The 26,358-nt window shown below is 38.3% G+C and overlaps 1 protein-coding gene across 1 annotated transcript in view; it reads right to left on the reverse strand.

The window, feature by feature from the left end:
- Positions 1-24,032, reverse strand: part of GBE1 (1,4-alpha-glucan branching enzyme 1) — a 254,749-nt gene extending 230,717 nt beyond the window's left edge. Inside the window, exon 1 of the mRNA XM_003783924.3 lies at positions 23,611-24,032. Within this exon, the coding sequence (XP_003783972.1) occupies positions 23,611-23,753 (143 nt within the window). The 5' untranslated portion in view covers positions 23,754-24,032. The remainder of the gene's footprint in view (positions 1-23,610) is intronic.
- Positions 24,033-26,358: the final 2,326 nt, after the last annotated feature.

The following is a 26,358-nucleotide window of genomic DNA, read 5'->3' on the forward strand; positions in this document are numbered from 1 at the left end:
TGGGCAAAATTCCCTTCAAAAAGTAGTTGTGCAAATGTCACACATACTCTTCCCTTGATGTAATATTTGTAACATCCTCCTAAAAGAGACCCACAGATCTTGTCATTAATTGAGAGCAAATAAAAGAGTCATAAATTACTAAATTACTAGAGGAAAGGGAAAGAAATCATTAATTAAATGGTGTCAGAGGATCTTTAAGCCAATTAATGGGAATTTGACCAAGGCATTCCCAGAACAAAAATATACATTTTTAAGAAGTGTTATCGGTCCAGACGTGTTGAAGTTCTACATTTAATGTTTATAAATAAGCAATTTTTAAATTAGCTGTCATCTAGCATTCACTGCACAAGATAAAGCTAAATGTCTCCAATGCTATTTTCAAATTATGAGAAACTTTAAAAATTTTTCAAGCTAAAGTACCAAAGAGAATATGAACGTCATTATAAAATGAATCTCCCAGCAAAAATAGGAAAAAAGTAGGCAGCATATTTTTAAGCTTCTTTTGGAAGATAAATCCATTCTGAATAAATTGAAGTGACATTTGGTTTCTCATCATTCCAGCCTGTCCTCATGGCCTCCAGAGTAACAGATTCTTAAATGTAGACTTTTTTTCACTAGAACTGACACCCAGCCAGAATTGTCAAGGCAAAAGATTATTTTTAAAGATGCTTATAGAATGATTATTTAGACTCATATTATCAAATTATACACAATTATCAATTAATCCTCCAAATTACCACCGAGTTAATAAACATTACTTTCCTAGCAGTACCCATTTCATTTGTATATAGATTAGTAGTTAAATCGTAAATGTTATAAAACATTAAAAAATAAACTAAAAGATATAATAATACTGAGGGAATAAAAGATAATGTCAAATTTTCTGAATTTAAAATGCCTCCCTGAATGAGGCATTTACATATTATAAAATCAAAAATCTTGTCATCTTAAAAATAATTAAATGTATTGAATGCAATTTATACTCCGTAAAAAAAGAGATATAAAATTTTAGTAACTTCTGAAGTAGGAACTCTATAGGTGGGCATCAGGAGAAACTATAAGAATGCAAGAGAAATTGACTTATTCAAATTATAGTCATATGCTTTCTAATGACCCTGCTCATAGATCTATTCTAACAGAGATAAATAATAGAACTAATACAAAAATGCCATCACCTAATTTTTCCTCTAAGAGCAGCAAGGGGCAGATATCAACAGTGAATAATCAGTCTAGTCTAGTCTGGAGTTGAACCTTTAGTTTAACCATATGTTACAATGAAATACACAACAGAAAACATGCTAATCATCATCTGAAAGGAAAGAGGGACAGAAGAAAGGAGGTAATGAAAAGAAGGAAGAAGAAATAAATGTACCTGACAAAGAAAAAACCACAACGAGAAAAATCATTATTGCAAAATTAATTCTAAATTCTAATCCTAGATGAAATCATTACTGTTGCCCTTTTTTACAAATAGTTGTATGACAACTGAAAAGCTAATTTAATGTTATCATTAAAATTCTCCAGAGAGAATTGGAGAATCAACCTATACATGTATCAGATTTCTTCCATTTGCCCCTCCAAATTCACCATCTCACCCTCAGTACTCTGCAATCTGCCTCAAGAAGTTCGTATGTGTTTCAAGGGTACCCAGGGTTTTCTCTGTGTACAACTACTCTCCTTTTGAAAAGAAGTTCCCAGCTTACTACTGAGTGTTGGTAGAGATTAACAACCTGCCCATTAAACATCAAGTGAATTTGAACTACCTAAATGGAAATGAATATTTTCTGAGCAGTCAAACCTGAAAAATGGATGTATATAATGAAATCCCATTATAAAATGGAAATAGTATACACAAGACAAAACTAAAGCAGGTCAAGAAGGCAAAAGTAAACTGAACGACCAAACAAGAGACTGAATAGTTCCAAGTCACTTTTCTATATTTTGTTTTGTTTTGAGACAGTCTTACTCTGTCACTCTCAGTAGAGTGCCATGGCATCATAGCTCACAGCAACCGCAAACTCCAGCCTCAGCCTCCCGAATAACTGGGACTTCAGATGCCCACCACGATACCCACTAATTTTTCTATTTTTAGGAGAGACAGGATCTCACTCTTGCTGGTCTCAAACTCCTGAGCTGTCTCTCCTTTAACCCACAGTTTAATATCATAGGGAGTCCCAATGGCTACAAACCAGAAAAGTGAAAGTGTGTGAGCCAGCAGAGTAGTGGCATCTGTGCGTTATAACCCAGATATGAACTGCAAAGCCCCACATGAGGAGGCTTCCAACAGAGTAGAACTAGGTTGCACATATGGTTTTTTACACTGAAATAAGGAGTAACTAGAAATGCAGTTCTACAACATTAACGTTGAAGTTAGTAAGTTTATGTTCTGGCCAGCAGAACTACTAACTTCAGCAATGTAGGAATAAGTGTCCTGGGGCCAGGCATGGTGGCTCACGCCTGTAATCCCAACACTCTGGGAGGCCGGGTAGATTGCTTGAGCTCAGGAGTTTGAGCTCTTCAGGAGTTTGAAATAAATTTAAAAAACAGTGACAGAGATTGACCCCCAGAAATAGGTACAAACTAGGATAATTTTCCTATCCTATACATGTACCCATCATAGAACATGCAGGAAGGAAAAGACTCTTATACAACTGGTGAACCCTGAGATTCATTCAGTAGAAGTCAGTCAGTTTCTCCAGCCAGTACAGCCCTTGCTCACTCATGTACAAAGTAGCTAGGGTGACATAAATAAATGCTGTATATGGGATCATAGTCTGCCCCTCACCAAGGCAGTCTGGCTGCCATCTATTCTAAGTATGCCCCCATAGTCCCTGAGAATTTTCGTCCTCATGCAGATAAACAGATTCTGGGTGTAGATTTGTCTTTGTTGACTGTAGTATTTCCAACAGCATCATCATTAAAGGACTTATCCTTATCAATTGCTGTGTGACTGAGGACATATCATATAGATAACAAGCTGACATTTGGGCAATTTCATTGGTATTACTATGTGCTCCATCACCCTTTAACAGCTGGCTTTATAAAATAGTAGAAGGACCAGTGGAAGGCTCAGTTATAATGCCATTTGGTAAGTAAATGGGCGATTGAAGTTCTGTCCTATAAGAAACAGTATATGTTGCAAACCAGCAGCGGATATCCAGTGTTCTTTCTCCACAAGCACAATGTGGGTGTAGGAATCACATGGAGGAGTTGAGACTAGCCCCTCTCACTGGTATAACTGATAAGATACTGGGAGATTTTGCTTTATATCCCTCTTCTATGGTTGGTGAGTTTGGAGGTCTTTATGCTCAAAGAGGGGAATTCTTCTTCCAAGGACCATGCTCAGATTTTCAATTAGTTGGAAACTAAGGCCAGTCTGTGGCCATTTTGTGAAAGAAAGAAATAAAAACTGAGTAGTAATTTCACAATGGAGGCTAGAAGGACTATGTTTAGAATCAAGGAGTATACTGGGAAGCCAATTAGTCTCAGTAAAGGAAATCTGAAGAAACCTAATCAAATCAAAAACCTTGCAGTCATCCTTGATTCTTCTTTTACTCCTATATCCAATCCAGCAGGAAGACCTCTAGATGGAACTTGGAAAATTGGAATTTCCATGAAAATGGAATATTCTCCAATTTTTCCATGGGGGGATTAAATTCTCATAAGGAGTGTACAAACCCAGATCCCTTGCATGTGTAGGTTACAGGAGGATTTGCACTCTTGTGAGAATCTAATGCCCTGCAGATGCAACAGGAGGTGGAGCTCCAGGAGGGGTGAGCACAAGGGAGGGTAGCTGTAAATACACCACGTAATAAACCTGCTGTACCTTTCCCACCTTCCTGCGTCTTCCTTCTTTCTTCACAGCTAGAGATGTTCAAGGCTCAAACACACATTAAGACTTATGTTTACTTTTCCTCCCTCTTCACTGTAACCATTGTGAGATTCCAGAGCACATACACATGATTAAGATCAAGAAGTATACTGGGGACAGGAGCAGACCTCTGTGGTAGCTCTAGTCTGGAAGTATGCTGCCCCTAGATGCATTGATTTTGGTGGGGACCATGGGATTCTGGAGCAACAAAGCGCTTTCTTGGCAGTTCTTAGGATATATGGACAGGCAGGTGTAATTTTCAAAATAGGCTTCAAGTGTGGACTGGCAGGCAATGATTTAAAATGCTATCTTCAAAAAAAAAAAATGCTATCTTCAGTAGTGGTGGGTTAATTAACTATAATATCCTTAAGAGAACAAGAAATGGGCAATTTACTAATTTTTTATTTCATCTCTATAACCGAGGTAAGTTGAGCAGGAACTTGACTTGTGTTACTAATACAGGAAGACCTTGAAGGCCCTTCTTTAGCGGAGAGGCTGCTCTCCCTTAAGAAGGGACATGGAATACTACTATGTGTGATCCATGGACCAGTGCTGAGCTACCAACCGCTTATCACTGCTCCATCATGAAATAAGCACTGAGATTGCAAGTAAGCATTTAGAAACTTCTATAGTAGTTATAAAGAGTATTTTTATATCTGTTGACTGCAATTTAAGAACTGCTGCTTTTATTTTACTTGCCTTTTTAAATTTAATTTCTCTAGTAACTCTTTTTTCTTGAATTTTATAATTTTTTATCTGGCAGATAAAAAAAATTAAGACAGACTAATGCTTCACAGATTATAAAGCCCTGATTTAAAGCCATGATAATAAATGTAATCACTTGGAGAAAAAAATATGGGGAAAAATTCTAGTTTTTAGGAATTGGGGAAGATTATGTATTTTCTCCTTATCCTCATCAGCTTGCAGGTGTCCTCAAACTACAGCCCACGGGCCATATGCAGCCCACCTAGGACATTTATCTGGCTCGCCTCTGCCTGTCCTGATTAGAAGCTGACTCATCCCAGGGCCTGCAGTCCGGCCCTCCAACAGTCTGAGGGACAGTGAACTCACCCCCTGTTTAAAAAGTTGGAGGACCCCTGGCTTAGAGCATCACAAGAATTACATACCCTGGAATGTAATTCTGTAAATCACTTTATTGTCCACATTTCCGTACCACCATTAATAACACTTACAAAGCACATTCTTCTTGCCAGTCTATCTTTACATGGACTATCCCATTCACTCTCAAAAAATCTTGATAAAATTGGTACTATTGTCAGGTGTGGTGGCTCACACCTGTCATCCCAGCACTTGGGAGGCTGAGGCAGGGGGATGTCCTAAGCAAGAGTGAGACCAGCCTAAGCAAGAGTGAGACCCCATCTTTAAAAATAGCCAGGTATTGTGGTGGGCACCTGTAGTCTCAGCTACTTGAGAGGCTGAGGCAAGAGAATCACTTGAGCACAAGAATATGAGGTTGCTGTAAGCTATGTGACACCATAGCACTCTACAGGGGGTGACAAACTGGTGCTATTATCCTAAAGTTATAAATTACAAAATTAAGAGTTAACTATTTTAAATAACTTGTCAATGTCACATAGTATGTTAGTTCATTCAAGCCGATATAACAAAATACCTTCAACTGGCTAATTTATAAGCAAGATAAATTTATTGCTCATAGTTCTAAAAGCTGGGGAGTCCAAAGTCAAAGCATCAGCAGATTTGGTGTCTGGTGGGGGCTCTCTATCTCCTAGTTGGTCCCTTCCTGATGCTTCTTCGCATGGCAGAAAGTGTACATGAGCTCTCTTAGTCCTCTTTTATAAAGCCACTAACCATTCATGAAAGTAAAGCCTTCATGACCTCATCACCTCTCCTGGGCCTCATCTCTTACTACCACCCATCACCTTAGGGGTTAAGATTTCAACATATGAACTTGAAAGAGATACAAACATTCCGACCACCCCACACAGCTAATAAGGAGCTAGGATTTGAACCCAGGTCAACTGACACAAGCCTCAGCTTTGAACACTGCCGTATACACTGTCAGCTTACCCAACAGTGATTTTATATTTTTTTTATATATTTTTATATATTTTATATATTTTTAAGCAAAATATTTCATTTGAAGTTCACCAAAACTTCTGAGTTTAGACCCAGGAATTTATTTTGGATGTATAACATCTTAGTTTTCAAAACTTTATATACTAACATTTATTATGGGATTATTCTTATTACCTCCACCTAACAAGTAAATCAGTCAAGAACAAAAGTCAGGGGCATACCTTCTAGAACATAATATGGTATCTAGCAAATATTGAGTTGATGCCTGTCTCAAGAGAGTTCAAATCTAAGAATCTATCTTTTCTTAATAAAAAAGGAAACAGTTTACCCTGTCCATCAACTTAGGCAACACAGTAATGTGGTCACATTGATTCTCCAGCTGACTCGATTTTATTGAGAATTTTCGTTATTGACTTGAGTTTTTTCACGAGGCTCCCAAAGCTGGGTAAGCCAATTTCACCTTGACTTACCACCCTTTGAGAACTGACATATGTTCTATTCCTTTAGAAAGTACTTCTGCTAATTTTCTTATTATTATATTTAACCATAAACACGTATCTAAACATACAAATTTGGTATGGTTTTTCCTATAAGCCCTTTCTACAAGCCTATAATAAACAATTAAAAATAAAAACTTACCAATACATACTACAGTGCTTTTATTTCGTTTATACTTTTCCATTTTTTTGTCTCACTCTTGAATTTTAAAACATGAGTTTAAACTGTGCATGGGTGGATTTCTGGGTTTGTTTGTTTGTTTGTTTGTTTAACTAGTGTCTATTTGTTTAACTCGTGCTGACCCTTAGGAAAGCCAAAACAAAACAAATAAAAAAACAAAAGCAAATAATCATGAACTACATGGTCATATGCCATGGACCACCTAACTTCTAACTACACTTTTTCTTATAAATATACTGGGCAGAAGAGAACTATAATTGAAAGAAATTGCTACAGTAACAAGCCAAAGGTCACTCCAGAAGGTACAGAATTGAAAATGGCAAGTATGAGATAGCTAAAGCCATTATTAGATTTCGCTTTCTCTCTCTCTACTAATAACTAAGAATGTGTTTCTACATCACCTGTATCCATGGATGCATTAGGATTACAACAAGCTTCCTCCCTATTGCTAAATACATATACAAATCAAAAACACATATATATATTTGTTTAAAATCTAAAATCTAATTTTGTCTAAAAGAATCCATCACAAACACTGTGAGCTAAAAAGAGTCTTAGGGAATCATCCGGAAAATTTGTCAGTAACCCATCTGAGGTCCAGGCAAAGATCAGGGGGTCGGTGTCTCTCTCTGTCTCTCTCAGAGAGATACACAAAAATGCCAACGGGCTGGGAATTAAAAGGTTAAGAACAAATAAAGCAGACAGCCAACACTGTGTCATACAGCACCAAATTTAGCTATCTGTGGCTTATTCAAATTTGTGTTATTTCCCAGGTTATAACTGAAACTTAATTAAAAATGGAAATAAAATGAAACCACAATGTAATTAACAAATAGCAATTAACTGTCAAGCATCTGTAGAAAAATGTTTCTTTGATGCCATAAAATATTGAGTGTCTAAACTTTAATATTTATCATTGTATTTTCAACCAGAATTTGCCATAAATGCTTGTTAATAATGTTTAATAACCACTAGCATCACAGGCTTGTGAAATATTTAGTTCAACAACGTGTGTGAGTTTTTTTTTTTTAAGTCAGAGAAAAAGTATTAGACCTGGAGTGAATCAAAATGTGATAGAGCCTTGGTTGTATTTAAAAGTATAAATTCTGTTTTAAGCATTTCCACTCTACTTGAGAAAGAGCAACCACAAAATTCCCAAATGTCAACACAGATGGAAGTTGAGAGGAGAGGCAATGAAATTTAAAAGGCAAACTATAACCCAAAAAAGTACTCTTTTTTTCCTCCTTAACACGATGATAAGTATCCCCAAAGAGAGGAAAATCCCAATTTCCTCCCGTTTATATACAGAAATCAGTATAGTGAATAAGAACACATTTATTCCATTTAACGAAAGGCATGATTTAAAAGCCGCTTATATATCAGACATATTATATTTGATTTGTATCTGTCACATGTGCACAACATAAAAACACACATTCATTCCCTTAAGAACCTTGATGTTACAATTGATGTTCCAAATTGACCTCAGTGTAGTCCAGAAGTGCCTTATGATAAGAGAACAAAGGTTTTCTTTGTTCCACAGACCCGCTGCATCCTACCACAAAGCCCATGGAATCCTAACTACACACTTTCCCCATATGAAACCTAAATTCCTATAGTATGTCTTTTTTTTTTTTTTTTGCAGCTTTTGGCCAAGGCCAGGTTTGAACTCACCACCTCCAGTATATGGGCTGGCACCCCACTCCTTTGAGCCACAGGCACCGCCCTAGTATGTCATCATTACCAAATTCAGATCCAGCTTCAAGAGACTCAACTTAGAATGCTGTCTCATCTTAAACCAACATCACACCTAATACCTGACATCTGGGATGGCAATCCAGGTAACGTCCTTCATTCAGCTTTAAGAAGAGAACTTGCTACCAAAAAAGAGAGAAAGGAGAGAGAGAGAGAGAGAGAGAGAGAGAACTTGCTACCTGTTAAATAAATTTGAATAAATTTAAAATAAATTTAAAAATTCTTTTTAAATAAAAAAGAAATCAGTAAATCAGTCCTTTCTTCTAGCATGAATGCTGTTGTTCAGGAAAATTCTGTAGACAACTTTAAAAGCTCAGGTGGAAAATTAAAATTCTATTTATTAAGAAAACAAAGTATGGTTTATGATACAAAAAAGTTAAGCAGATTTGAAATAAAATATTAGTCATATAGTCACCTCACAATAATAATGAACTAATATTTTTGTGAACAAGAGTAATACCAACAAATATAAGGCCAAATATCCAGACATTTGCTATACCATACACCCGAAAGGAAAACATTCCTAGGGAATCCACACAGAATTGCAACAGTGAAGGTGAATGAAGCGAGCAAGGACAGAAATTACTATTGGCCTGGCTAGAAAAGTATGTCGGGCCTGAGGCGAAAGAAGTTTTTTAAATAGGAGAATGTTCTGAAATAGAAAGCATGTTAAACAGAATTGCCCGAGGACTGTTAGGAAATGAAAAATTACACTAACTGCATTGGGAACAGCAACCTGATAAAAGCACAATGCACAAATTACAATCTTCTTCATGAGTAGTATTAGACAGGAGAAAGGTTAAGCTGTATGTGAGCGAGGCTTTGCCCACCACAGGCCACTACATGATAAAAGAATTGCTCTTAACTGTTTCTAGGGACCCTCCAACAAGCACAATAATAAATATTTCGAGACTTCCAATATTACAGAACAAGCTGGACCAGACCCCTTGTCAGTATATATTTGCAAAACCCCCCTTGAGTACAAACCTCTATTCTGAGTTCTACAGAAAACATGAAAAGACAATAATGAGTTCCCTAAATATATTTTTCTCTTCTGAAATTTGAAACATCCATCCAGCATCCCAGGGATGCTCAGTGAGTTGGCATGTCCTGAGCAACTGCAGTGTGGGAAATAGAAAACTAAGGAGAATAAGAAAACAAACGGTGTTCCATTGGAAGAACCTGATTGATCACCCATGATGACAAATACTTTTATTAAGGGCAATATTTCCACCATGATTACAAGGTTAACCATTAAGCCTTCAAAGTGAGTATGTGCAAAATAAATAAAAAGTATAAACTTTGAAGGAAATACCATCGATGGGAATCAAGACAAGCAGATCATCAAGAAAAGGACATAGAAGGTCACAGGGCACACACGTAGACACACCCACAAAGTATCACTATTTTTAAGCGTGACAGAGAAACAGTCCTTCCAGACCTCTTCTCCTGTAAGCAGAGACCAACTCAGGAATAATGCAAGTCATAATGAGTCACCACACATAAGCAATATTCTTAGGACAACAAAGTTAGGGACAGCTGCTATTTGGGCTGGGTTCAAGGGAAGCTGGCACATCCAGAAATATCTAAAGCTATGAGGGCAGAGACTATTCATTCACCTGATCTCATTCACTTTATCAAGAAGGAACAGATTTTTTTATTTTGTGGTGTTTGTGTTTTTGCTTTACGTGACAGATATAACGCACTTAGCATAAGAAAGTATGACATCTACAAGAATCACCTACAGGAAAAGGTCAATGTAGACTGGCCATGCCAAACCACTGGGGAAAACATGGCCATCTACTCAGCCCCTGTTCATTAAATATGTAGCATGTCTCATGTTTACATTTAAGATACACCATCCATTTATTTCTCATCCAGAATAAAAAATGTAACTGGTCAATAATTGCTGACTCCCTATCTTAGGCAAAGTCAGAAACTCTATGGGTTAAATTACCTCCTTTATGAACACAGAGCTGATAGAATCTTTCTCCCTCCTCAATGTTCCCCCTCAGTCTCTGTGACGTCATATCTATGCTTAATCTAAAGGCTCCTCTTTCAAATATGTAATCTGAACCTGCACTGTCTAACACGGTAGCCGCCAGCCACACACTGTCATTGAGCACATGAAATATGGCTAGTTGCAACTGAGACACGCTGTAAGTATAAAATACACATCGGACTTCAAAAACCTTATGTTAAAAAAAAATTATATTGCCTCAAAATTTTTAATTACATACTGAGATATTATTTTTAATATGCTGGCTTAAATAGTGCACATTATAAAAATTAATTATACCTGCTTCTTTCTACCATTTTTAATGTGGCTACTAGAAAAATAAATCATTTTTTATTAGAGAATTTTAAGTTATACATAGCATATGTATATGTCTAATGAATGGTGCCGAGCTAAGCAAGACACTTAAGGTGGAATCAGGAACAGGCATTCAGGACTCATTACCCATTTGCCTTTACCCTTCCCATCAGGCAATATGCATCATAATATCCCCGACTCACTCAGGAACAGGTCCCCCTTAACTCACTTACACCTTGCCTCATTGCCTCTAAAAATAGCAATTCCTATTCCTTCTAAAATGAGCTTACTTGTAATAAAGAAACATGTTGGGGTGTTTTCATATATGATTTACAAACCATTTTAGAGGCTCCACTTTTTATACAATGTGGCAATTCTTGTTTTTTTGTTGTTTGTTTTGGGGGGGGCTGTTTGTTTTGACACAGAGTCTCACTTTCTTGCCCCTGGTGGAGTGCCGTAGCATCATAGCTCACAGCAACCTCAAACACTTGGGCTTCAGTGATTCTCCTACCTCAGCATCCTGAGTAGCTGGGACTACAGGTGCCCACCATAATGTCCACCTATTTTCAGAAATGGGGTCTCACTCTTGCTCAGGCAGGTCTCAAACCCGTGAGCTCAGGCAATCCACCCTCTCAGCTTCCAAGAACACTAGGATTACAGCCGTGAGCACCACACCCAGCCCCAATGTGGCAATTCTTACACAAGGACATTTTGCAACTGACTGCTTTTGCAAGTAAACTTTGACTTTAGGAAAAGCTGTGTACAAGTTCACAAATCTTCGTTCATGTCTTAGGTATTATATTCTTTGACTATTTCCAAAAAAGTCTTATAGACTTTGCCCACATTCTCAAAGAATCATTCCTCCTTTTACAGAGAAATAATTTTAAGAATTTTCAAAAATTGGGAATATATATTATTAGCTTAAATATTTACAGAATAAAATTTTGCCGTTTGCTGATGGTTTTTAACTATCTGAGTGATGGGACTATAGGCAAAGCCTTGTTTCTCCAGTATCCACTGTGAAACAGCAACATCAGGATGACCTGAAGGCTCTTAGAAATGCAGGATCTGATCCCCATGCACATAAAATGAGGTATACATAAATTGCAACAATATGATGATTACAAGACGATAATTTATGTAGAAGTTATTTTTGGATGTTTAGTTCATCGAATTCATCACAGTGAGTAATAATTATAGAATGAACATATCCTCAAAAGCTCCACTTTACCTTTCTGTTTAAAGGTGGACACATTTTTAGCTGGACTATTCATAAATTTCCTAAATTTTCCAAATAAACATACTAACTTCTATCTCTCAACAGCTAATCAATTTCTGTTTGGAAATCGACAGGCTCTGATTCCAAATATTTTTAGAGCACAATGAACCCTGACAAACATCAAAGTAAACATCAAGATTTAAATAAACTAAAGACCAATTTCAATTTTTTTTAATGCAACTAATCTGGGGTAATACTGACATTAATATTTGACAAATTTGTTCTTACAAATAAAACATAAAACTTCAGATTTACTTGTCATTTAAGTAAAAAGCCAAACTGTATAAAATTTGCTTTAAAAAGCAATCATTTTTATAATGTAGAACTGACAACTATAAAACATTGTCAAATGAAAGAGTTCTAGGTGAATAACATGAAATTTTTTTAAAACTTTAAAAAAAGTCCAATTAACATTATAAGTTCAGCTGGGCATGGTGGCACAGGCCCATAGTTCCAGCTACTTGGGAGGCGAAGGTGAGGATTCGCTTTAGTCCAGGAGTTCAAGGCTGAAATATGCTATGATCATATCACTGCACTGCAGCCTGGCTGACGATATAAGAAAACCCTGTCTCTAAACAGAAATGAAAATTAAAATTAAATTGTATGTTCAAGTCTATATGTATTCATATCAAAATCTGTTTGAAATATAAATCAATAATGCTATGAAGTGATAAGAAAACACAAAAATTAAAAATCATAAAGAAAAAACTTAATACAAGGTACCTACTTAAGAATAAATTATTCTGTATTTCACAAATTTTCCTGTTTCCTAAGTTTTAGGGTTACCTTATGATAATAACCTACAGTTAAAATCTTACAAATATAAAAACTGACAGGTTATTTTGTTTCCATGCTTTCATTCACCTATTCATATATATGTGTGTATATATATACACACACACACATATATATGTTTATATACACATTTATGTATATATTTCATTTATGGACATATATACATAAATTGTCATTGTTTATGTATGTCATTGAGAACTGACTTAAAATTGGTGTATTTGGGGGCAGACAAGTTTTTCAATTTACAATCTTTATATGTACCAAATATACTTGGGCAGTAAAAAAAGCCTGAGTTGAACCATAAAGCTTATGTAAAAATTAATGCAAAATGGAGCACAGACATAAATGTAGTACATAAAACAATAAAACTTTTAGGAAAAGATATTTGAGGTAATCTTCAGATTCTAGAAGTCTTAGATATAAGGAAATCATGATGCATAAAAGAAAAAAAAAACAACTAATTGAACCTCACCAAAATTTTAAAAATCCTTTGTAAAAGACCCAGTTTAGAAAATGGGAGGACAAGTGACAGACTAGCGGAAAATATATACAAACTCCATACATGACAAAGGATTTATGTATGGAATATATAATGAACGCTCAAAACTCAAAAAAAGCAAAATCAACTCAGTTAGAAAAAGAATGGAAGACATGAACAAACATTGCACCAAAGAAGACATTCAAATGACAAGTAACACTTCACAAGATTCTCAACATAATTAGCTATTGGAAAAATGCAAATGAAAACCACAAACTTATCCTTACACAACTATTAGAGCAGCTAACATAAAAAATAGTGACGATATAAAGGCAAGCTAGGATGCAAATAAACTGGCTACCTAAAACACTGTTAGTGGAATGCAAAATAGTATAACCACTGTGGAAAATAGTTTGGCAATTTTTTATAACCCTAAACAAATGTGACCCAGCCATCACATTCCTGGGCATTGATCCCAGAGAAATGAACCTATACATAAATATTCATATCATAGCTTTACTGTAATATCTGTAATAGCCAAAAACTGGAAACAGTCCAAATGTCTTTCAAAAAGTGAATAAACAAACTGGAGGGACGGCACATCCATGCAATGGAATACTACCCAGTGACAGTGACAAAAAGTAACAAACTACTGACACAAGCAACATGAGTAGATCTCAGTGGCATTGTGCTGGGCAGAAAACACAGTCCATCTTAAAAGCTTACATATTGTTTAATTTGCACAACACTGTCAAAATGAAAAAAGCATGGAGCTAGAAACCAGATTCTAGCTGAAAGTTAGGAATGGGTGAGGCAAGACTCATAGGGTGAGTATAAAGAGGTAGCAAAGGGGACTTTCTTTGTGGTAATGGAACAGATCCTTATTACCATTGTGGTACCTGTTACAATACGTGTAATACAATTTTAAGAAAGTGCAAACACACACAAATAAGCTCTTGCAAAAACCTGAAAAGTCTGAATAAAGTCTGTAGCTTGTAACAATGTGAATTTCCTGGTTTTGATAACACACTACAGTTATGCAAGATAGTACCACTGGTGCATGCTCGGTGAAGGGTACTAGAGCACACTTGGTGAAGAGTATTGGTACATGCTTGGTGAAGGATACTGGTGCACGCTTGGTGAAGAGTACTGGTACATGCTTGGTGAAGGGTACTGGAGCATGCTTGGTGAAGGGTACTGGTGCATGTTTGGTGAAGGGTACTGGGGCAAGCTTGGCGAAGGGTGCAGGGGCCTTCTTTGCATTCCTTTTACAACTTCCCATGTTTAATTAAATCAATCAGTGCTCAGCTGTCTCAACCAAGCAGAACCAAGGAAGTTTCAATCCTTCATTTCCATAAACATGCGCTTAGGAACCTGGGTAAGAAGTTTTGCTGTAACACTTGAGCCTTCGCTTTGTTCTCTGGAACACTATACACTGAAGGCTGCATCCCCCCAGTTTGCAAACTGTTCACTAGAATAAGTCTGTTTCTTCCAAATTCCTTTTCAGAGAACTTTGTTCACATCATATATACTATTTACAAAAAAAAAAAAAGCGTGGAAAGGTATAATGTTAAAAAACTCATCAACATGTAGTTAGATGACAAAAACAATCCATATTTTAATGACTGAGCACAAATTAATTGACATCTTTATTTCTCCCTTTCTTTCTAATCCCACAAATATCCTATTCTCCAAGTAACTTAAGGAAAAAACTGACCAGTTTTTCATGAGCCCAAGAAAACACAGAAAAATTATTAGTAATTCACAAGCTGATTTCATCTCATAACATTCTTATATTTTGGAGGAGTAAACTGTTAATGAAATTAAAAGGAGAAGATAGTAGAGCTCTTTAATCAGAGCTAAGTGACTGAAGAGACTGAATCAGCTTATTTGGGGTTAGAGCAGCTAAAAGTCTCTGTATTTCCTCTAAAAAAAGGAATCCAGGAAAACAAAGATCAAGTCTAGGAAACTAAAAGCCAAGACCTAAAGACTGGAGATGAAGGGATGTGACTGCAGACTTCCCACAGGAAGAGGGAAACTTTCCTAAGAAGGTTCTGCACCTACATGCGATGCTGGAGGACTACAACACGATCTCACAAGGCATTTCACCTTTCCTACGTGTAGGTTCCTCTTTGGAGAAAGGAAAAGAGCCTCAGAAAGGTGTGAGGAATGAGACAGAAGACATTTCTCAGGAAGATGCGCGTGTGGCCGAAAGCCTTGATGATGCAGGCTCACTTTCAGCTAAGGATAATCATAGAACAGTTCAGATAAATGAAGAGAACTAGACGAAGTTCACAAGAGTTTAACGGACGCTTGACTAAAACAGATACAGTAAACCAGGACATGGGCCCAATCGTCTTCTAAGCATAAGAACTGCAACCAGATGCAGAGGATAACAGCGGGGAAAGATAAACAAGGATGAATCCACACTGAGGCCCAAACCACCCACCTTCACCTTCTGCATGACTAAGAGATACAAACCTCTATTTCTATAATTCCCTTTCCTTAGAGTTTTCTGTTAATTAAGAGGGTGTTGGATTTTCTTTCATAAGCACCTATGCACATCACTAATTTTATTGTGTTTCTGTGACAGCCTGAAGATCTGTATCATAGTCACTCATCAATATAACCTATGGCTAGGTGAAAACATATTAGATTGATGATATTGAATAACATATGATGTCATTGGTAAAACAAATAATTTTCACTTGCTAATATTTAGAAAACTACAAGTTTACCTATGCAAGAAGTATATTTCTTAACTTGGTTTCTGGTTATCATATTTTGGATTGTAGAACTAGTATATATACCAAGAAATTGTGTCTCATTGTAACTATCATTCAATGGCTCTGCTAAAATACATATGCTTATTCCATTCCTTTATTTTATACAACTTATGCAAAATCAAATCTGTTAAAAATAATTGCAGATCATCAAATATAAAAGAGAGAAAAAGAAAAAAATAAGAAGGTCGAACAAATGATTCAAAATTTTCTCTTAGTCATATGTTCAGATAACTCTGGAACAATTCTTTCATTTTCAAACTTTTGAGCTGCTGCTATATTTTTGCTTCTTCCGCATTAGTGTTATTTTCAAAGTTATTCCTGCTATTAGTAAACTCAGTATGACCATTCCTTTAGCCATCTGAGTTCAAGAAGAAGAAACTCCCTGCAGCTGTTTGATGCCCAAGACTATGAACACTTAGCAGTCAGATGAAAGAAGAGAAAAGACAGAAAAGGGAGATCTAGAAAAGAACGATTTTGAATTTCTACAGGCTACTATTTACCTCTCTCAATAAAAGGAATGTTGTGCTCATTTTATCCCAGGACTCATCTTGCCTTTAGCTTAGAGTAAACTGGCAATTGGCTTATCGTTTCCTCTTTAAACTAAGGATCAAAGTTTAAACATATTCTTTCCCTTCTCCCTTAGATTATGATTAAAATTACTCCCTGCTTCACCTCATCCACACAATCATCTCTACTAGGAAAAAAAGAAGGACTCTCCCACCCAAAGTAAAGACGCAAGTAAAACAAAGAGTTGTGGGGAATTCCTAGTCATGGTATTTATCTGATTGTTGATTTCAGAATATAGCATTAAAGAAGCTAACAATAATCAAATCTTCTGAAAATAACATTCTAGTAAATATTTAAGTTGGAGAGTTAGCTTGCTAATCTTATCATCAAATTATTATTTATTTACTGAGCATCTTTACATAAATCTCTACTTGTCATGACACTCTACAGACTGGATTCTACCTATCCTTTACAGAGAAAGAAACACATTCACAGGGGTTGATTAATTTGCCCTAGAACTCAAAGCCATTTAATAGTTATGAGTGCTAAAATTCAAGCCCTGTCTTACTCTTGTACTTTGGAAGACAGTTACTCAGCAGCAATTTTTATACATTCATTCCCATTTTACATGTGAGACAAAAAATATTTTAGAATCTAAATTATTCTAATTGTTTAAACATCAAAAATCAACCAAGTTTTACAAGCCAGTTACGATAACTCAATGCCAAATGAACTGCAATGGAATTGTGTAATAAATCAATGAACATAGGTAATATTATAACCTATGTTTAATGTGGGGTTTTACCTTTTGTCAAGGTACCAGGTTCCTAGTGCCTTAAACATAAAACACATAATAACTCTGGATATTAAACACAAAAGAACCCTGGATTCAAAACAGTGGTGACTATATCTGATGAGCAGACACCAACCCAAGAGGAGAATCTACTCTCCAGTAAAAAATTAGCTTACTTTAGTATGAAAGGTTCCTGGGAATAGCAATTCTCTAAAGAACATACTTTCATGTTTTCCTTTAATACCTACAAATGTATAATCAAAATTTAATGCATGCTTTCAAATAACAGCAGCATGATGTACTTATCAGTCTAAAACTATAGCTCATCCATAGGGTATGTATTATCATCTCACTGGCTAACTAGGGCTTAGTTTGGTGAGAGCCAACAGGAATCCTATAAGAAGTTACCACGTAAAGAGTCATTTCTCAGGAGGGAGCAGCGAACACCTGAGCTTAAACCAAAACAAAATGCTCCATCTAGTCCTTTTAAGTCACTTTGAAAAATAAGAAGAGGTCAGAGCCTCTTGACCATCACTATAGAGAATTCAGGACTGACTCCAGAGTTAGTACAGCTCTCAGCTGCAAAGGGCAAATGAATCTCCTAGCACAGAAGAGCAGGTCGTGTACATCTCATAATCTTTGGACTTTCCCCTGCCTTCTAAAATCGCTGACATTTGACTTTCTTCACAACCCCCAACTTGGTCGGGCACTGAGAAAAAAGTGCATAATTCAGCTACGGTGTAAAAGTTCTGTGCTGTGAGAATCAATTGTTGGTGCGGTTGCTGATACACTATACCCAAAGTACTTTCCAATTCTGATTAGACACCGAAGTATAAATTATTTTATTTCTAAAGGAGGAGAGATCTTCAGTCTGTAACCCCTAACACACCTGGGCTCATAAAACCCCTTCTCTCACTTTTGGGCACACTACTTGATAAAAGATTCCCCCAAACTGAATATTCTTTCAGAAATTAAAACTTGAATGTTGGCAGACTGTGGAAATATCTAATTAAAAATTATTATCTTGATTTGTTCTGGTTATCTTTCGCTCTTTAATTCAGCATATATTCTCTTTCCCCAGATGATCACATAAAACTTCCCAATAACCACTCCTGTTCTCTGTCCATCCTTCAGAACTCCAGATATTTTTCGCTTAAGGTAAGTTAACCTCATACTCTCTGGTCTAGCAAAAAGGAAAAATGGTGTCTGAAGACATTCAATCTGTTTGTTTAAATATTATACGAAGCATTTACTAGGAGGTAGGTCCAGTTCTATAGCCTGAGATCGCAACAGGAATAAACAATGTAGACATAGCGTGCAACTACGGGAACAGACAATCTAGTGGGAGTTACGAAAAGTAGAAAGACAACCATCCTGGAATGTAAGATCCTCTTTAGAACAGGGATGGCTCAGGAGGAGGAGCTGCTCATCCAGCACAGTGGAAAGTTTAAGGATGAGGAGAAGTCAGGGAAGGCAACAATCTGTCTCTCAGCTGTATCCTGAAATATGGATCGGAGCGCACCACAAGACGGAAGCAACGAATGCAGCAAGCAAAAATGACGGCTTGTAAAACAGCACAGATGGAACTCGGGGCTAGACCAAAACATGCGGCATCCAAGACAGGATGGCCCACCTCCAAGGTGATGCTCTTTAAACATTTGTTAAAGACCTCTTCTGTGGGATAGAGAAATAATTTTATATGAATAAAAATTAAATACAGGAAAAGATGCACTTATGAATTCACTCCCACTCAGCTAAAAATAGAGTCACTCTTCTGATTAAGATCACAAATTCTTCTAATTCTTGACCCATCTTGTCTTTTATTTGGTGATTTTTCCAGACCCACTAGCTTCCTGTGTTTATCAGCAAAATAAGAAATGAAAATCTTCAATTTCAAGAAAAAATGGTCACAGGTGGAAAAGAGATATCATGCTTCTGATTTACTTTACCCATATTCTAGTATCCTTACAGAATGGCTCCAGACATCCAAACTGCTTTTCTCCCTTTAAGCCCCTCAAGTCTGATGGTACAGAGAGAGAGGGAGGGTGCAAAGATGAGGCGGGAAAGGTCACAGAGCCCAGATAATGTACACTCTCTTAGGTCATGAGGACTCCGTGCTGTAACTGAAGAGAAATGAGGCCAGGCACAGTGGGTCACCCCTGTAATCCTAGAACTCTGGGAGGCTGAAGTAGAAAGACTGCTTGAGGTTAAAAGTTTGAAATTACAGTGAGCTATGACAACATCACTGCATTCCAACCCAGACAACAGAGAAAGACCCTGTATCAAAAAAGAGAGGGAAAGTGTTTGAGTAGAGAAGTATCACCATCAGATTTTACTTCAAAGTCCACTCTTTTTACTTGGTTTCTGAGTAAAGGCATAAAGGAAGCAGAGTGAGGTGAAGACTGGAAACCCAGCTAGACATGATAGCAACACAAAAAAGGATGACAGCGGTAAGGAACACCAGGTGAGACGTACTGGAGAGCCAGGAGCTGTAATCAATTAAACTCGGGGACATAAGGAAAGGAAAGAGGAGTAAACAAGAATAAGCTTTAAGTGTCAGGCTTGAGCAGACAGGTACTCAGATGAGAGTACCACCGACTGAGATAGGGTAGAAAGGGACAAACGGGTTTATAATGAAAATCTATTAAATCTGAAAATCTTTGTTGAAATCTGTTCCATTTCAAACCTGTGGAACTTTGTACTACTTATATAACATCAAAATAAAGATATGTAAAAATATGTCTAAGATCAGGAGGAAGAGCTGGGGTGAGGAAAGATGTGAACAACTTTACTAGATAGGTGGAATCCATGGACAGGATGAGAATATCTAGGAACAGAATACAAGGAAGAAATATGTAAAAGGCCCTGGGGAAAAGCCTCAAGAATCCTTTACATTAAATGATCAGAAAGAAGCTGAGAAAATGGAAGAAAAGCAAGATTGTGGCTCCAAAGAGCTAAGAAATAACACAGTGTGGATCACTAAGAAAGTTTTGACATAGACTGTGTCATGCATGGTTCATTATTTTACTTGGAAGAAACACAGTCCCCAGCATCCTTTCTGATTCACCTGTGCAAGTCTAGACTTGTCAGCATTGCCAAGAGGGCTTCATCTGTTTCTGTCCACATGGATTTTATGTTTCTCCGTTGTTCTGTATCTCAAAACTTTTGTAACAACCCACATATACAATGCTAGAGATGAAGAAGAGGAATGAGGTATCCTTACATTTTGAGGAAGTTGTTTGTGAACTTGTTGACAGCAGTTTTAGGAAAGAAAGCTTAATCTCAGTTGCAGCACTTACTGGCCACAGGAACTCAAGCCAGTCACTTGATCAAATCTTAACTTTGTTATCTGTAAAACAGGAAAACATCCTACCCTTCCTACCTCATGGTTTTCTTATAAGTTTTAACTAAAATACCATAATCAGTTTGAAAGTACCATATCAACTATAGACAGAATATACAGACTGCAACTATGGTGCTTTGAGCAGTGGTTCACAAATGTCAATTCTCTGTTCCACCCACACAGCAAGATGACATGCAATGGCCAATATAATATATTAGCAGAAGGGTCTTCCTCCTAAGCAGAAGCTGTAAGAAAGAGTGCCTAGTTCAGTGTATTCTCTATTCCCAGAAACTACTATTGTGGAAGTATGCTTTAAAACATATTCTTTGGCTCAGCGCCTGTGGCTCAGGTGGCTAAGGTGCCAGCCACATACACCTAAGGTGGAGGGTTCAAATCTAGCCCAGGCCCGCCAAACAACAATGACAGCTGCAACCAAAAAATAGCCGGGGCTGGGGGCTGTGGTGGGCGCCTGTGGTCCCAGCTACTTGGGAGGCTGAGCCCAGGAGTTGGAGGTTTCTGTGAGCTGTGATGCCACAGCACTCTATCCAGGGGGATAGCTTGAGGCTCTGTCTCAAAAAAAAAAAAAACCAAAAACATATTCTTCATAGTTTAGATCTTTGAGTGCAGACTATATGGCTAATGCACACTGGCATATAATTTGAGGACAATTAAATGTTCTTGCTTTAAAGCCCTAAGATATTGGAATGATGACCACAACTAATCGCAGGTTAAAATATATATATTTATATATTTTACATAATAAATATATATATTTAAAAAGAGAGGAAGTGCCAAGTGGAAAATGCCATCTTGGAAAGTAGTCAACAAGACATCATGAAGTGATCCCCCACACTAATGTACTAGTTTTTATTTTATGGTACAGAATAACTCACTAATCCCCCACATTTGATCCAAATTACAACAAACATACAAACAAATTTCAAAGGAAGAGACATCTCTTGGAGAAGGATGAGAGTCTATCAATGAGAAGGAACCACCATTCATATATATTGTCCCTTGTACCTAAATTTTCTTTTCTCCTTTAATAAGCATACTTTGCACTCCAATAGCTGACTATGTACTTGTGTTATACCAAAGACACACTGCCCAAGTAGGTTGTTAGGAATTAAAAAAAAATAGAACATGGAACCAAGACCAGAATGCAAGAAGGAGGAATTTTTTATTATTCAAGTGTTAACAGTAAAAATTACCATAGCCAAATGTTAAAATACTATTCACTATGTCTAAATGGAACAAGTGTGCTGGAAAATGGCAATTACTCACAACCAAGGCCAGAAGTAGAAACCAGGTCAGGGTGAGGCACACGGGCCCACTAACCCAGGCTATTCACCGAGAACACTGGATTCCCCCCACTTTTTTATTCTGCCCTTTGTCTCCTTCATTAGTTTTGACAAACCATGACAGAATCATCCCGGGGGAGCTGGAAGTGAAGTAAAGCACTTACAAAGAATGTTTGTCTGGTGTGGGACATAGATAAAATGGTTCCACAACTCTTCTTTTAAAAATATCTTAAGTGTCATTTTACAAAGCACACAGGTGAATTAATGTCATCATTAGAACACATCAAGAAAAAATCTGACCATTACATTTAATCACAACCTTTAGCTCCAAAATGTTTGACTACTGGTAAATCAAATCTGATCTTGAACTATAAGTTTCCTTGAAAGCGTATACTGCAACTTCTGAAAGCAATTTCACAAGGTTGCTTCCCACATGGCTTCTATAAAGGTATAATCATCTGATTAAGTAAGTAGCAGCTCAAGGCCACCACTTTTGGTGAGGGTTCATTCATTAGTATATACAAGCTCTAGAAGAAGACATACACAACTTCTTACAAGCCCTGGAGCAGTGTTCACAGGAGTTGCTTAATACATGTTTACTTAATTGAATACTGTGTTATGCCAGGACACAAACTTAAGTTGTTTACAAAAAACTCCAAATCAATTCATATTCACTACCTTTAAGGCTATTTCATGCCAGCAACTAGCTGAATGTTTTCTATTACTTTAAAAATTGTCTAGGTATATTCTATTAACAGAGTAGTTTATATTCTGCAGTGGCTGTCCTAAAAGGGCAGATTCTATTAAATCATAGTGAGCTTACCTCACAAATGTACTATTATAACTAGCATAACAGCTCTTTCAATTTGCAAAACTCCATCTTTTTAGTTGAGCTGGTTAGTGGCATCCTTAGCCCAGTAACTCAATTATGGTGACTCAATGGTACACGATAATAGGAGGCAAGCTAATACTAAAGTATCCAACAACTAGCTTTTAAAAGTTTGGCTTTCCTTGCCTTTCTCCCCTTTCATGATTGCAAAGTCACAAGTGCACGAATGTTGCTGCATATTTAACTCATAAATGTTGGCATAGGGAAGTAAAAATTGACTAAGCTTAACTGTCCCCAAGAGGGGAAATACTAGCAAGAAAAGAACGAAATTTAGGATAGAGCGTCTGCCTGAATGAATCCTGTTAAATTAAAAAAATAATAATCACAATATTTGCTACGAAACCAACTAGAAAGTTTTAAATGCGCAATTACACATGCCGGTGTTATGCCCACTCTAAGTCAAAGGACCACGCTGGCGCGAGCAAATGTCAGGAAGCCTGCATTGGTGTTGCGTCACTCCAGCAGCACCAGAGGAAACGGGCGTGGGGAGCCGGAGCACGTACCCAGTGGCGCAAGACCGCTGATTAGAAGTGGGGGGGGGGGAGGAGGAAAGCTTATTCAGACTCCGGGGGTCCGAGCTGTTGGCCCACAACTTCGGAAGCCGCCGACCCCACTGGCGCGAGCCCGCCCGACGCCCCGCCCACCGGGTTCCTCCCCGCCGGGGGCGGGGCCGGCGCGCGAGGGCGGGGGGCGCCGGAGTCCCGACCGGCTCGCGGGAGGCGCACTGCGCAGCTGTGGGGGGCTGGAGGGCGGGGGGCGGTACCTGCGCTGGAAGTCCACGGCGAAGGGCTTTAGATACGGGTCGACCTCCAGGAGTCGGGCCAGTTCGGGCACGTCCGCCAGGGCGGCCGCTAACGCCGCCTCGGAGTCGGGGGCCTGAGCCGCGGGAGTCGCCGGAGCCGCCATCTTCCGCCGCAGCCCGAGTAGCCGAGGCCCGAGAGGGTCGAGTGGGGCCTGAGCGGGAACTGGAGCTCGAGCTGGAAGAGGGCGGCAAGGGCGGAGCCGGAGGACGCCTAGGCGTGTCGAGGCGAGCCTGAGCGAGCCGCGGCGGCCCGGGGCGGCCCTTTATAGCCGGGGAGCGCAGCCTCCTTCCCCCTCTCCCCCCGCCGGCGGGGAGGAGCGGACCTAGGGTGATCCCTGGACGCCGTCCTGGGCGGCTAGCAGGCCCCGGGGCCTCTCCGCCCACTCACGCGGCTGGCACCTGGAGGCCTCGGGGACCTGCCCTTCCTCCCCCCAACCTATTTTCCCCGCGGGCTGATGCCACCCGAGGAGGCGGGTCCCGGGCGGACCTCGCTCAGCCTTGGCCTCCCTCACCCTGACCCATTCGCGGCTCTGAAGCGCTCTTCGTTTAACTTACTGGAGGCGCCCCTGTCAAGTTGGAAGTGTGGTTTCTTGGAAGGGACTCCGCTTACCAAAAGTTATAAGAATCTTTGGTTGGGGCTGTATTTCCGATAAATTCATTAAAGAAGGGAACACATACTGTTGAATATGTGTCATTTACTAACGGGGCTCTCCAGATTCTCCATGTCTCATGAATTTAACCAAGAAACAGTGGAATACTACTGATGTCCTGGTGTTCTGGTACCATTCTCTAGACTGCCAATATCTGAGAATTGAAATAATAGCAAGAATTTTTTCACTCTCTGTACTGCCAAAAAGAAAAGGGCATTTGCCAGTGTTTATAGGTGTAACTAGATTCTCGATCATTAATCTGTATTTAATGACATTATATACAGATGATTGAATTGGAATTCCACTGCCACTTACTAACAGTGTGTTAAGGCAAGATAACTCGCTTCCCCTTGGCTTAGGAAGTGCCTACTTTGATTCCCATTAATTTACTACCTACTAGTTCAATGATTCCTTTTTAAGAATACAGAATTGGACACCAAGGAAAATGAGACTACCAGTCTAGTAGGGTCTAAGCTGCTTTGCACCCAGAAACTCAAGATTACCCAGTTTCTAGTTTGAGATTCTTTTTCTTTTAAAACCTAGGAGTGGAGAATTTTAGGGACTAGGGAGGAGAACAGTATTGCTCAGCCTTGGGCTTTAAGTTTTAAAACATTCAAAAGGAAAGTTTTCTGTAAAGTATTTAATAAAGACTTGGAAAGTGTAGGTTTATAGTCTTTAATGTGAAGAAAGTGAAGGACCTGGACAGCTTTAAGGCAAAGCATGCCTTCTATTACAACGATAACAAAGGACATGCAAACATTTGTGAAATATAAAGCACTAGGAAAAAAGTGTGACACCCAGTAGACCCAAAGATAAATATCTTCAAACTTTCCTATGAAATCCATGTTCATACCATTTCCTGCCTGCTGAGATCTCCCTTTATCTGGTGAAGACACCTAAGCCAACTACCTTTACAACATAACCTAAAGTCAGTCTTTTCATCCATCCTAGTATCACTTTTTTTCTTTTTTTCTAGAGCTGGGATCTTGCTCTGCCACTTAGGATCCCTGAAACTCCTGGCTCAAGTGATCCTCTGTGTTAGCCTCTCAGGTCATTGGGATTACAGGTGTCAACCTTTGTACCCAGCTGCTATCACTCACAGACCACCATCATCTTTCCCTTGGACCATAGAATATCTCTAGCCTAACTAGTTTCCCCTATTCTATGCCATCCTTACCGATTCTCAGTACCAGTATTTCTCGAACTGGATTGTGCATATGAATCAGCTGGGGATCATACTCAGTTCTGGGATGGTATCTCAGATTGTAGTGTTAAGGAGCACAGAGATGATTCCAATGGTCCTGGTCAGGGGCACAGTTTAGATAGGCTCTCCACAGTAAATCAGATGATGTCAGTCAGCAACATAAATTTGTATGGTCTGGACCCTGATAACCTTTCTAGTCACTACGCATTCTCCAGTGTCACTAATCGCACTGACTTTTTTGGGAACTCACTGAATTCTTTTTGCCTCTAAGACTGTAATACTATTATTTCTGTTAGAAATTCTCTTCCCTAAGCTCTGTGAGGCTAGTTCCTTACCAGCCTTCATTCAGCTCTCAGCATAAATGTAGGCTCATCTCTGAGAACGCTTAGTTGGATTCCTCATATCCTTTATATGTTTGTTCTCTTCCATGGAACAGTTAACAAAATTTAAGTTTTTGTTTTTCTCTTATTTACCGATTTTCCCCTTTAGAAGAAGAACATAGTTTTATCCTGTTCACAATTGAGTATTTATTGAAATCTCATGTACCAGCCAGTTTCCCAGGTACTGCAGAGAAATGATGAAAAACACAAGTCCCACTTGTCATAAAGCTCAGATTCTGTTGAGCATAGAAAGAAGGGGAGACACATTACCAAATGAAATATATATAAAATGCCAGATACTGATAAGTGCACTGTCAAGAATTAAAATTGATCAAATACATATGTTTTAGTTGTGGTATTCAAGGAAGGCTATTCATAACTGACAGTTACACTGGAATATAATGACAAAAAGGAATGAACCATAAGAGGAAAAGCATTTCAGGCAAAGAGTTTGTGCAATGGGGGAACTGAATTC

The sequence above is a fragment of the Otolemur garnettii genome, unplaced genomic scaffold (assembly GCF_000181295.1).
Source record: "Otolemur garnettii isolate 467f Iridium unplaced genomic scaffold, OtoGar3 scaffold00009, whole genome shotgun sequence".
NCBI lineage: Eukaryota > Metazoa > Chordata > Mammalia > Primates > Galagidae > Otolemur > Otolemur garnettii.